The following is a 14,591-nucleotide window of genomic DNA, read 5'->3' on the forward strand; positions in this document are numbered from 1 at the left end:
GTTCCATTCAGACTCAAGTTTCACTCAAACAAGGGCTAGTTTACAGGTTAAAAAGAGTATGGAAGGAAAAGAAAATTTTTTTCAAAATGCCAACAAATTTATTAAATACCTAGGACTCTATTTAAGAATAGTAATGGAAAATGCCACAGCTTGGCGTAATAATTTTAAGGACTTTGGTAGGGTGATAGTGGTGTCTATCGGGTGGTGGCAAAATCGGGGTGACATGCATGTGGTCAAAAAGCAATAGATAGTCAGTTACCCGATATAAGCTTTGTTTACTATCATTGACTAGATTTTTCACCTCATGACCAAAGCCTTAATAAAAAGCAATGAATTGCTTCTCTTATATTTCTATTCTACACAGAGGAAAACAGACTTCTAAGATCAGTGGAAAAGAATGAAAGCTTAGAAAAAGACCTAAGAATTTTGTGTAAACATATAAGCAGCATTTCAAATCAGTAAAGGGTGGGGTTTGCATTAATTGGTTAACAGTATGGAAACTTTGGAAAAAGTATATAAAACAAACATCAAATGTATTAAAAATTAAATATAAAAATCTGAAACCATAAAAGTAGGAGAAAATCTAGGTGAATATTTTTATTATCTAGGTGTGGAACAACCTTTCTAAGCATGAACAATGGGGAAAATATGAAAGGAAAAGATTCAGCAGTCTGAATACATAAATATTTAAATCCATTAACAGAGATATTTCTAAAACGCATTAAAAACATGGAGAAAACATTTTCAAAATGAATATGAAATATTAAGATCTTTGATATATACTGAGTTCTTATAGATATATTAGGGGAAAGATCATCACAAAAGTAGCTAAATGATACAATCTATATATATTTAAAAACCACAAAGAGAAAATATAATTGGGAAAAATAGGAATGGAAGAGTGTTTGATACCATTTGTAACCAAAACAATACAAATCAAAACAAGACATTTTTTAACTATAAACTGGCAAAGATAATGATCCCAAAATCTAGTGTTCAACTGCAAAAAAATGGTAAGTCTCAGAGCCTTTGAGTTCAGAGAATAAAGTGGTATAACACTTCCAAAATGTCATTTGGTAGTAAGTACTGAAACTCTTTAAAATGTTGCAGACCATTCAACCAGCTATTTAGCCTTTAAGAATTATCTCTAATGAAATTATTTTTTATCTACATTAAAGATATAACTGAAAGAACACTCACCTCAAAGAAGTTTACAACAAAGAACAATTTGAGAACCAACCTAAAATTCCAAAAACTGGGGTATGTATAAATTATGGTATAGCTTAGAATATTTAACATCTAGGTAAAATGTTCACAATATTATGCTTGCTGTTTTTTAAAAGAAGTGTTTGAGTGGGGGGAGAGGGGCATGTGGTAATATAATGCTTACTATTTGCCAGGCACTGTTCTAAGCATCTTACAAATATTAACTCATTTAATCCTTATAATAGCCCAAAATGAATTAGGTATTATTATCTCCATTTTAGTTTACAAGACAGTAATATAGTATAACTTTTGTTCAAAAAATGTTGAAAAAGACACATGTAATGTACATATATCCTCAAGCATTAACTAAAAAGACTCAGTAAAAGGTATGCAGCAAAATGACAGCAAGTTATCTCCAAATTAATATACAACTTTTCTTTTTATTTGAAATAGTTAAATGTTCAATAAAAACATATATTACTTTATTTATAAAGTAAAATGTTATTCAAAAATAGAATATATTAAAAACCAAACTCACGTGTATTATTCACACGTAGCAATTTTCCTCAGTGTTAAGGTAAGTAATTCATTGCTTCTTAAGACTATGGTCATGAGGTGAAAAATCTAGTCAACAATCATAAACAAAGCTTGTATTGGGTAATTATCCATTGCTTTCTAACAAGATGGATGTATGTCACCCCAATTTTGCCACCACCCAATACACAGTAATTTTGCATGCTTTATCGGGTCCTAAGAAATAAAAAGCTACCTAAATCTTCATCACACTATTCAAATATGAGTTTAAAATATTTTGACTGTAATACTTCCTAGAGACTTGACTTCTACAAATCACTTAACCTCCATTCCTTGGTTTTTCTCACCAATAAGAAAGAAAATAATACCTTCCTCAAAAGGTCAAGTATAAAATGTTTTAGCTCATAATACCAGTTCAGTAACTAAATTTCTTAAGTATTTAGTAAATTTTTGTAAATTTTATGGCCATTACGTACCGGCAGGATAATTCTCCATCCATAGCATCATGTTCATCTGTACTGGTATATGTTAACCTTCCTCCAACAACTGTCCCAACTAAGTATACCAGCCATGCAAGACGTCCTAATATATAACAAGAAAGAAAAATGTTTAGGAGATATTGACAGAAACAATGCTCATTTTGCAGAAAATTCTAAAATTGGCCAAGTGATCTATTCTTCCAAATAAGTGATAAACTATGATGACCTCAGTCCCTGACAGAGAGTGGACAGTGGGTTTTAAGTTTAGCAAGGCATTATAATAGTAAAAATGACAGACTCTAGAGCCAGGAAATACTACATTCAAATCCCACCTCAAACAATTTGCTATGTGATCTTGCCTAAGTTACTTACCTCTTAACATCTTTGGGTTTTAATTTGGAAAATGGAGAAAATAAGATCTGTGAAGACTTATGATTAAAATTAAATTTGTAACAAAAACACCAAAAGCAATCTAGATCCAGGGCGGTTAGTAAGTACTGATATGATCCAATAAGCAACATCTTTTCTGAATGGTCAATGTCATAATCATATCAGTCTTATCATTTTTAATATTATTTTTGTTTGAAGTAATAGATGGTAATAAATTTACTGCCTCTGTATACATATGCATAACTTTTTAAAATCCAAGACTGTCACCATTCAAATCACATAGTCTGATAACCAAATTAGCTTCACAGGCAATACTACCAAAGGATTAAATAACTTTACAACACTGGCACTTGTGGCATCTACAGTTTTCACAAACCTTATTTTGGCGCAGCCAAAATAGAATAGCTCAGAGATGGAGTTATTTATTGAATGATTTTTGTTTAAGGCGTATTATTTTACATCTCTAGATTCATTGATCTATGTATCAGATTCTCCAAAATTTTCAAGAACTTTATGAATAATTAACAACTTACCAATTATCTTGCTAAAAAGAAATTTTGTGCTATTCCTAGGGACTGGTTTTTCAAAGATGACCAGGCTATTTCATAATACCAAAATCAATTACATTTCTGTACTGAGAAACCTTCTCAAATGAACTAAAATATTTTTTCACAAGGTATTGATTGGAACAGTCATAAAAAAGGCTGTCTGTGCTTCTTGGAAGACTTAGGAAAGATAAATACCTATAGAAATAGAGCACATTCTTCCTATAGCCCTGTGAATACCAGCAATCATTACAACTTATCAACTCTCTCTGACTTCTGGAGAAACATCAGCCCTTGAGGTGACAAACTTCCTGTAAGTTAGAAATATAACTTGCCGTAACCACATCCCATATTCCATCATAAAACAAATGAATAAATTAGAACAGACTAATTATGCAGCTTTGAACATTAAAAATGTGACACATATTCACTCAAAAAACACTGATTTGCTCAAGTAATGTACAGAACAGATTCAAGCTTCAAAACACGTATAATTAGTTAAAAAAAAAAAGTAACAGGACAAAAAGCCCATGTAGGAAACCGAAGGTATTAAGAAAGTTACCTACGTATTTCAAAATTGTTTTACAATCAGTATAAAAGACTATTAATAACATGCACTATGCCCTGATGACCCTACTTCTTCCTCTGCGGGTCCTCGCAAGTGATTTCTCTTCCACACCTCTTGAATCTCAGGCCTCCAAAATGGAAGTAGGTGTTCTTTGATATTTCTCATTTCCCCTTCGAAAGCATACTCCCTCTCCATCCTAAAAGCACTCAGCTTTACATCTTATGTCATCAAACTATACTACCAAATACCCTTTCTGGTTGCAATAATCTACTCTCTCACAGGTTATTTTCCCTTATTTTTTGAAGGTGTTAATTCCAGGCTTGCTGCCACTCTTTCCAATAGTATTTCTATCAAAATCAGCAGTAATTTCAATATGTACAAAGACGAATCTTGCAACCCCAGCAATCCTTTGTTCTACTGGAATCTCTAACACATGAACCTACCTCTTTTTATGTTTTTAACAGCTTGACTGAAACAGAATTCACATACCATACAATTCACCTACTTAAAGTATGTGATTCAATGTTTTTTAAAGAAATTCACAGGGTTGTACAACCACTACCATGACCTAATTTTAGAACTTTCAATCTCTTAAAAGAAATTCCACTCCATACCCCTGATCCCCACTCCCAGCCCTAAGTAACTACTAATCTACTTTATGTCTCTTCAGGTTTTTCCCATTCTGGACTTTTCAAATGAACAGAATCATTTAACATGTGGTCTTTGTAACTCCCTTTTTTCACTTAGTATAATGTGTTCAAGGATCATCCCTATTGCAGTTTATATTGGTACTTCATTTTTCATATCCAAAAAAACCATTATTTGAACTGATGGCTGCCAGAGGGGAGGGGGGCTGGAGGATGGCCAAAATGAGTGAAGGGAAGGGGGAAATACAAACTTCCAATTTTGGAATAAATAAGTCATGGGAATAAAAGGCAGAGCATTAGGATTATTGTCAATGATACTGTAATAGCATTATATGGTGACAGAGAGTAACACTTGTGATAAGGATACCATAGGTATAAAGCAGCTGAATTACTATATTGTATACCTGAAACTAACGTAATATTGTGGGTCAACTAAACTAAAAAAATATCCATTGTTGGACATATCACATTTTATTTACCTATTCATCAGCTGATGGGCATTTCGGTTGTTTCTACATTATGGCTTTAAAAATAATGCTGCTACTTATAGATACAGCCCAAGTGTACATTAAGTGATGAATGGATAAGGAAGACGTGGTATACATATGATGAAATACTACTCAGCCATAAAAAGAGTGAAATCCTGCCATTTGCAATAAAATGGAGTTATAGAGTATTACGCTAAGTGAAATCAATCAAATACCATGATTTCACTCATATGTGGAATTTAAGAACAAAACAAATGAGCAAAGGGGGAAAGAAAAAAGAGAGGCAAATCAAATCAAGGCAAATCAAGACTCTTAAGTATAGAAAACAAACTGATGGTTACCAGAGGGGTGGTGGGTGGGTGGGGAGTTAAATAGGTGATGGGAATTAAGGAGAGCACTTGTTGTGATGAGCACTGGGTGATATATGGGAGTGCTGAATCACTATATTGTACACCTGAAACTAATATTATACTGTATGTTAACTGGAATTTAAATGAAAACCTTAAAAAAGAATACTGCTATGAATATTCATGGGTGTGTTTTCTCTTGGGATACCTAGAATTCAAATTACTGAGTCATAGGATATCTAGATTTTTTAACATTCTGAGGAATGGACAAACTGCTTTCCAAAGCAGCTGTACCACTTTACATTACCACTAGCAATATAGGAAGGTCTAAATCCTCTCAACACTTGTTATTGTCTATCTTTTTTACTATATCCATCCTGGTGAATGTGAAGTGGCATCCTATAATTATGATATATCCTTCCCTGATGACTAATGATGTTCACCATCTTCACATATGCTTACTGGCCATTTACATGTCTTCTTTGGAGAAATTTCTATTCAAATCCTTTGCTCATTTTTAAGATTTTATTTATTTATTTATTTTTTGAGAGAGAGTAAAACCAAGTAGGGAGAGGGGAAGAGAATCTCAAGCAGACTCTGTCTGCATGGAGTATGGAGCCCAACATAGGGCTCAAATCCCACAACCCTGAGATTGTGACCTCAGCTGAAACCAAGAGTTGGATACTTGACTGAGCCACCCAGGCACCCCTCCTTTGCTCATTTTTAAATTGAGTTGTGTTTTTTATCACTGAGTTGTAAGAGTTCTTTACGTATTATAGGTGCAAGTCCCTTATAAGATACATAATTTGCAAATATTTCCTCCCATTTTCTGGGCTGTATTTTCACTTTCTTGACAGTATTCTTTGAAGTTGTCTAAGATTTTAACTGATGTAGTCCAAATTCTGAATTTTCCTTTTGTCCCTTTAGATTTTGGTGTCGTATCTAATAAACCACTGCCCAGCCCAAAGTCATGAAGATTTACTGTTTTCTTCTGAGTTTCATAGGTTAAACTCTTACATTTAGGTCTATGATTCATCTTGACTTAATTTTTGTGTATGGTGGGAAATGGTGGTTCAACTTCATTCTTTGCATGTGGTATCCAATTTTCTCACCACCATTTGTCAAAGACTATTATTCTTTCATCATTAAATTGTCTTGCCTCTCTTGTCAAAGAGCAACTGATTATAAATTGGAGGACTTACACTGGGACTCTCAATTCTATTTTACTGATATAATGTCTATCTTCATGTCAATTCCAACTTGTCTTGATTACTGCTGCTTTTTAATAAATTGTGTAACCAAAAAGTGTGAATCTTTAAAATTCATTCTTTTTCAAATTTATTTTGAATATTCTAGGTCTCCTGGATTTCCATATGAATTTCAAGATCAGCATGTCAATTCCTGCAAAGAAGCCAGCTGGGATTTTAACATATTCCACAGAATCTGTAGGTCAATTTGGGAAATAATGCCATCTTACCAATATTAAGTCTTCCATTCCATTACCATAGGTGTCTTCCCACGTAGATCTCTAATTTATTTCAACAATGATTTAGAGTGGTCCGTACAGAAGTCCTATGCTTCTTTTTTTAAACTCATACCTGTATTTTTTTCTTTTTGATGCTATTGTAAGTAAATTGATCCTCATTTTTTGATTAATTACTATTATATAAACATACTGTTGATTTTAATTAATCCTTGCAACTCTGTTAATCTCTTATCAGTTCTAACAATTTTTTGGGATCTGCCATTTCTTCAGTCTCTTACAAGCTTCATGTCTTCTCTACCCTGCTTAACTAGCTTCAGTTCTATGCTCAATAATTATAATCTCTGCTTTGCATACCACTTTAATTTCTCTCTTGCTCTGACATACTCATCTTACACAACCATAATTTTTTTAAAGGTTTTATTTATTCATAGAGACAGAGAGAGAGAAAGGCAGAGACACAGGCAGAGGGAGAAGCAGGCTCCATGTAGGGAGCCCGATGTGGGACTCAATCCTGGGTCTCCAGGATCATGCCCTGGGCCGAAAGCGGGCCCAAAACCATGAGCCACCCGGGCTTACCCAACCATAATTTTTTAATCCAATTCCCCACCTACTCTTTGCCTATACTCACACTGTTTGATATAACTGGAGAAAGATAGAACCATGCTGAATAGTCTCACTTTGGATTCACCTTTTCAGTAAGCCCTTGCATTATCCATTTGCAATTGCAAGCCCATTGCTATTGATATCCTATCAATTTTCAATACTTAGAGTAGGAAGCATACCTTCCAGATAACCATCATCAATTCCTTCTCTTCATGTATGCATAAGCCATCAAAAAGTAGAATGTAGGGACACCTGGGATCTCTCTCTCTCTCTCTTTCATGAATAAATAAATAAATAAAATGTTAAAAAATAATAAAAAATAAAATAAAATAAAATAAAAAATAAAATGTAACTCCAAAAATACTCATGACCATTCATGTGTATGTACATAATGACAAAATAATCTGAGCAGCCCAATGTGTACCTTCAAGCTTACGTAGAACAAAGCAACTCTCTGCTTTCTTGTTTCATCTTTCTTACTGCAAAAACTAAGTATTCTTTCACGGTCTTTTTGGTGCCCCATTTTTTTTTGCACTTTTGTACTTTCTGTTGGTGATTTTACCATTTAAAATACTCCCTAAGGGCAGCCCCGATGGCCCAGCGGTTTGGCACCACCCTCAGCCCGGGGTATGATCCTGGAGACCTGCGATCGAGTCCCACATCAGGCTCTCTGCGTGGAGCCTTCTTCTCCCTCTGCCTGTGTCTCAATCTTTAAATAAATAAATAAACAAACAAGCTCCCTAAGAATAGTAAAGTGCTGCATAGTGCTCCTACATGAAAAAAAAAAAGGCTGTTATATGCCTCATAGAGAAAATACATGTATTAAATAAGCTTCATCCAGGCATGAGTGTTTGGGATGTTGGCTATGAGTTCAATGTTAGTGAATCCACAATATACACTAAACAAGTTGTCTTTAAACAGAAACATATATAAAACAAGGTTAGATGTTCATCAGTCAATGAAAATGTTATGACTAGGAGCTGCAGGAACCTAACCTCATTCATTCTAGAAACAATGGCTTAATATTTGCTAATTCAGTGTTTACAGCAACTATAAAGAATATAAATATCAAATGAGATTTGACTGTATTTCTCAGAATCTTTTAGAGGTTATTATTAATAGATTATGCTGCAATGTGCATGAGAAACACATATTTGAGTAATGGATGTGAATCTGAAACACTACAAGCATAATTTTTGGTGAATGCAGTGTAATAATTTACCTATCCAATGGGAGTCATTATTTAAAAATTAAGCTACCCCAAATTTTCTCAAGATGAAAAAATTCTTTAAATATAAATAACAGGGATCCCTGGGTGGCGCAGCGGTTTGGCGCCTGCCTTTGGCCCAGGGCGCGATCCTAGAGACCCAGGATTGAATCCCACGTTGGGCTCCCGGTGCATGGAGCCTGCTTCTCCCTCTGCCTGTGTCTCTGCCTCTCTCTCTCTGTGTGACTATCATAAATTTAAAAAATAATAATAAATTTAAAAAATAAAAAATAAATATAAATAATAATCTTTAAAAATTAATAACCTTCTTTGTATGTTTTATCAATTTAGATTTTTTAGATACCGGTTTTTCTTTTTTTTTTTTTTTCTTTTTTTTTTTTTTTAAATTTTATTTATTTATGATAGTCACAGAGAGAGAGAGAGAGAGAGGCAGAGACACAGGCAGAGGGAGAAGCAGGCTCCATGCACCGGGAGCCCGACATGGGATTCAATCCCGGGTCTCCAGGATCGCGCCCTAGGCCAAAGGCAGGCGCCAAACCGCTGCGCCACCCAGGGATCCTGATACCGGTTTTTCTTAAAGCAAGCTTGACTATCACTAAAAGTAACAGCAAACATTTATATGGTATTCTTTATGCACTGGGTGTTATTCTAAGCATTGTATCTATTACCTATAATTACAGTCATTTAATGTCACAAATGTTCCTATTAAAAACTGCAGAGCTATGATTCCAATACAGGCAATGAAGTTCCAAAAGTCCATTCTCATACCATTAAGAGATACATACCACTACCTCTCAAGATCAATAAAAGGGAATACTCAATCAACATAGTTGTCAGCTGGGCAGACTTTGATGATCCAACAATATCTTATGATCCAGGAATCTCTCAAGTGCTTATTTAACATATTTCAATTCCCAAACCAGAATTTTTCTCTGTCTCCAGAGTCTTGACCACAAATGAGATTGCATCTACCTTTGGGATCATGTCTAGGTTCTTTTATACTTCGATTCCCAAATCGGCCACAATAAAACCAAGTATATGTAACACATGAAATAAGTATGTGTTGAATAGCTGAATTTAAAATAAGAAAGTTTATTTTGGGAGTTTATCACCAATGTAAATACAGAAACATTTGCCTACTACCACTTGATAAAAACAAACCTACCAGAAAATAGTAAAAAAATTCACAATGCATGTAATTTTTATATTTCTCCACTGAAATATCAATTTTAAAAAACATGGAGGAAGTACAATTTAGCTACCAAGAGCACAGGTCCAGTTCAAATCCTGCCTCTAGTATTAATTATGCTAGTTATTAATTCCTCTTGGATTTAATTTCCTTACTTATAAGTATGAAGATGATAATTATACCTGGCTCATAGGCTTGTGATAAACACTAAATAGTATTTTGCTTGAAAACTACTCATAATAATACTTCTTACAAGTCTTCACTAAATACTGGCTATTATCACTATTATTATTACTATAAAATAGCCATCCTCTTTTTAGTTCTTCTATATCAAACCTTCAAAAACCAAAACATACCAATATTACTTTTTTATGTTCATTATAAGTTTTACTTTAAAAGCTGCTCATGAAAATTAAGTCATACGGGCAGCCCTGGTGGCCTAGCGGTTTAGTGCCACCTTCAGCCCAGGGCCTGATCCTGGAGACCTGGGATCAAGTCCCAATTCAGGCTCCCTGCATGGAGCCTGCTTCTCCCTCTGCCTGTATCTCTGCCTCTTTCTCTCTCTCTCTTTCATGAATAAATAAATAAAAATCTTTAAAAAAAAAAAAAAAGAAAGAAAATTAAGTCACAGTATTTAAAAGTTAAGGTCTTTCCTCTCTACCAGAGGCCTGTTACAATTAGAGCTAGTTACCATTAACCGTATGTATTTGCTTACTGCTGTTTGTAAAACAAGCAAAAAACTGTGAAGTGAAAAAAAAAATTTCCAAGTAAAATACACTTAGAAAAGCATATGCTTTTCTATGTGTCATGTTCTGCCATAGGACTATAACTAAATATGTTTATTGTGGAGTAGAATGAGAAAGGAAGAATCCCCATGCCCAAAGGATTAAACCTAGTGATAGACAGATAAAAGGGAAAAATGATCCTTTCAGTGCAGATGATGAGCATCACTGTCCAATAATAGATAAAAGATACTACATATAAGACATGAATTTCTTGAATTTAAAGTTTTTATTGTTTAATTCCTTTAATCCTATTACTTTGAAATTAAGTCTTTTTTTTTTTTTTTTATTGGTGTTCAATTTACTAACATACAGAATAACACCCAGTGCCCGTCACCCATTCACTCCCACCCCCCGCCCTCCTCCCCTTCTACCACCCCTAGTTCGTTTCCCAGAGTTAGCAGTCTTTACGTTCTGTCTCCCTTTCTGATATTTCCCACACATTTCTTCCCCCTTCCCTTCTTTTCCCTTTCACTATTATTTATATTCCCCAAATGAATGAGAACATATAATGTTTGTCCTTCTCCGACTGACTTACTTCACTCAGCATAATACCCTCCAGTTCCATCCACGTTGAAGCAAATGGTGGGTATTTGTCATGAAATTAAGTCTTATATACCAAAAAACACTAGGCAAAAATAACAAGGGATCAATTAATTGTATTTTTTTTCTTAAATTATGGTAAATTCTGAATGGAAGTTTGTTTATTCAGAGGAAAAACAGAATGTTTATTTACTCTCCATGTTTTAGAAAGCAGTGATTTCTATCATACAAGAAACAAAAAGCAGGCATTTCTTAACCCTTAGAAATTTAACAACCAAAAAAAAAAAAAAAAAAAAAAAGAAATTTAACAACCACTGTCTGAATAAATTAGGATTAGTGTTAGAAATCAACATTGGAACATAAAGGCATTATTATTAAACTATCAAATGTAATTTTTATATTTAACTGAATGAGAAATAATATTTCTCACACATATCCTTTCCCTAAACCTCAACAATTTTAGACTCACAATATTCAAAATAACATTACTTTGGTTATAGAATTTTGTCCACAAAGTATAAAGAACCATGTAAATCTATAAATTCAAATTACATTTAGAAATTTAAATATCCAATACACGAGTTTCATACCTATAATTTGTTTTGAATCTCATCTTTATAATGAGACTAAATTTCCATTATAATTTTCCATTTTTCTGTTTATTCTGAAATGTTCAGGGCACTTGTTTTAGCAGCTGTTCAAGCACAGAACATCTTTTCCTTTAACAAAATAATTATTGCTGTAATAATCTGTAATTATGGTTTATAACTGCAATAATCCCAAAGAAATCAGTCATTACCATAGATCACAAGTAATCGTTAACTACTGTTAATGACCTATTTCTTAGGGATTATTGTTTTCGTAAACCATGACCATATCACCACAAATATGGAAGAGCAAGACAATATAATACAAATGAGATCATAATATAATAATAAACTTATTTTGTAACATTAAAAGCCATTAAGCATCTAAATTAAAGCACACATAACGAGAGCATATAATTTTCTTTGTTCAACACTAACTGAAGTGTTTAGTCTGCACAAAAGAAATTGAATACTGCTACATATGGTGGTACAAACTAGAGCTACATTAGGCACTTTTCATAATATAAAACAATCATTCTGAAATAGACCACAGATATCTTTAAAAGATAGATTCCTTCACAATGACCAAAAAAAGGAAAACAAATGTAAAAAATTTCTATGTATTAGAGATTGAAATGTTATTAAACCTACATAGTATATCCAACTATAAAACTCCTTGGAATTTTTATTAATCAAGAATCAGATCTGACTTAATTCATTCAATAGACCTATTTAATATCAATAAATTATTTTTTTCAATAAATTATTATGAAGTTAATTGCATTTGTGTATCTCAAAGTACCTATATTTTCATTCAGCACCTAAACAGTATTATTTTATAACTGAATCTTTTTACTTTTTACATTCCATTGCAATATTTGATATATGAAGCTATATGTACTGGATACGAAGTGTAATAAAACAAACACCTGGGGATCCCTGGGTGGCTCAGTGGTTTAGCGCCTGCCGTAGGCCCAGGGCGTGATCCTGGAGTCCCGGAATTGAGTCCCACATTGGGCTCCCTGCATGGAGTCTGCTTCTCCCTCTGCCTGTATCTCTGCCTCTCTCTCTTTCTCTGTCTCATGAATAAATAAATAAAATATTTAAAAAACAAAACAAAACAAACACCTGTTTAACCCACTACACAACTTAAGAACCAAGACGTTACCCATACTGTCACACCTATCTCCATACCAATCCTCTGGTATAGCCCCTTACCTGCCACCCTCAAGGTAACCATGATCATGTATTTGGTGCTTACCATTCTCTTGAAATTTTTTTTTCGTTTTATCATTTATGCATGTATTCCTAAACAATATATTTTTAGTCTCATTTGTTTTGAGGCTTCATTAAGTGTTTCATACTATATACAGTTTCCTGAAAATTGCTTTCACTAGCTATCGTACCTCTGACATTCATCATAAATACACGTGTACTTCATTTTTATTGTTATATAATACTGTATTGTATTATGATCTGTATATCCATTTTCATGTTTACATGTATTTGAGCTGTTTCTACTTTGTGCCTTTAGGAACAAGTAGACTAGGAATATTCTTACACACGCCCTCTTGGGTAGAAGAGATTTTTCTAGAGGACATTCCTAAGACTGAAGTGCCAGGTTAGCAGGGATTCAAATGTTCCACTTTGCAAAATTACACCAAATTGATTTCTATTCCACTTCTAATGATTTACTTTATATTCCTCCCACAAGTGTATAATTCCCTTTGATTGGCATTCTCCTATAAGATTTCTTATTTTTGCCAATCTACTGGGAGTAAAACAGTATCTCATGTACCTTATGTTTCTAAAATACCCAAATAAATGGGTTAATTTATTATTATTTTTGCAATTTAGTTTTAGTTTAATTGCAAATTGGTAAGAATATGGACACTCTGATGCTATGTGAAATTTGTTGAGACTTGCTTTATACGGAAATACTTGCTCAATTTTTTTTTTTAAGATTTTATTTACTTATTCATGAGAGACACAGAGAGAGGCAGAGACACAGGCAGAGGGAGAAGCAGAGGGAGAAGCAGGCTCCATGCAGGGAGCCCGGTCCCGGGACTCCAGGACCATGTCCTGTGCCCAAGGCAGGCGCTAACCCGCTGAGCCACCCAGGGATCTCCTACTTGCTCAATTTTTAAAAATTGACATACAATTGATATATAACATTAGTTTCAAGTATAAAATATTATGATTTGATATTTGTATATAATAGGAAACAAATCACCATATTAACATCCAGTTAACATCCATCACCTCACATAATTACCAATTTATTTATGGTGAGGGCTTTTAAGATTTACTTCAACAACTTTCAAATACACAATACAGTACTATTAATTATAGTCATCATGCTGTACACTACACCCTCATGGTTATTTTATAAGTGGAAGTTTATACCTTTTGACCACATTTACCCATTCTGCCCATCCTCCAGTCCCCTCCTCTGGCAACCACCAATCTGTTCTTTGTATCTATGACTTCAGTTTTTTGTTATATTTTACTTTCAGATTCTGCATGTGAGATCATATGGTATTAGTCTTCCTCTGTCTGACTTATTTCATCTAGCATAATGCCCTAAGGATCCATCTTTGCTGTCACATATAGTAAGATTCCATTCTTTTATATGGCTGAATAATATTCCCTCACACACACACCCTACGTTTTCTTTCTCCATTCATCCATCAGTGGACATTTAGATTGCTTCCATGTCTTGGCTATCATAAATAAAGCTGCAATAAACATGAGAGTGTAGATATCTTTTCAAGTTAGTGTTTTTTTCTCTTTGAATAAATACAGACAGGTGGAATTGCTGGATGATATGGTAGCTCTATTTTTAATTTTGTAAGGAACTTCCATACTGTTTTCCATAGTGGCTGCACCAATTTAAATTCCCACCAACAGCGTACAAGGTTCCCTTTTCTCTACATCTTTGCCAACAATTGTTTTCACTTGTGTTTTAG

At 33.8% G+C, this 14,591-nt stretch overlaps 1 protein-coding gene across 7 annotated transcripts in view; it reads right to left on the reverse strand.

The window, feature by feature from the left end:
- Positions 1–14,591, reverse strand: part of RANBP17 (RAN binding protein 17) — a 306,922-nt gene that overhangs the window by 241,832 nt on the left and 50,499 nt on the right. For all 7 annotated transcript variants that reach the window (XR_012029812.1, XR_012029813.1, XM_072824186.1 and 4 more), the window contains one exon: positions 2,217–2,322. Coding sequence is in view for 5 of the 7 variants with exons in the window: in XM_072824186.1 (XP_072680287.1) it covers positions 2,217–2,322 (106 nt within the window). In the remaining 2 variants the exon portion in view is untranslated. The remainder of the gene's footprint in view (positions 1–2,216; positions 2,323–14,591) is intronic.

The sequence above is a fragment of the Canis lupus genome, chromosome 4, assembly GCF_048164855.1.
Source record: "Canis lupus baileyi chromosome 4, mCanLup2.hap1, whole genome shotgun sequence".
Taxonomy (NCBI): Eukaryota; Metazoa; Chordata; class Mammalia; order Carnivora; family Canidae; genus Canis; species Canis lupus.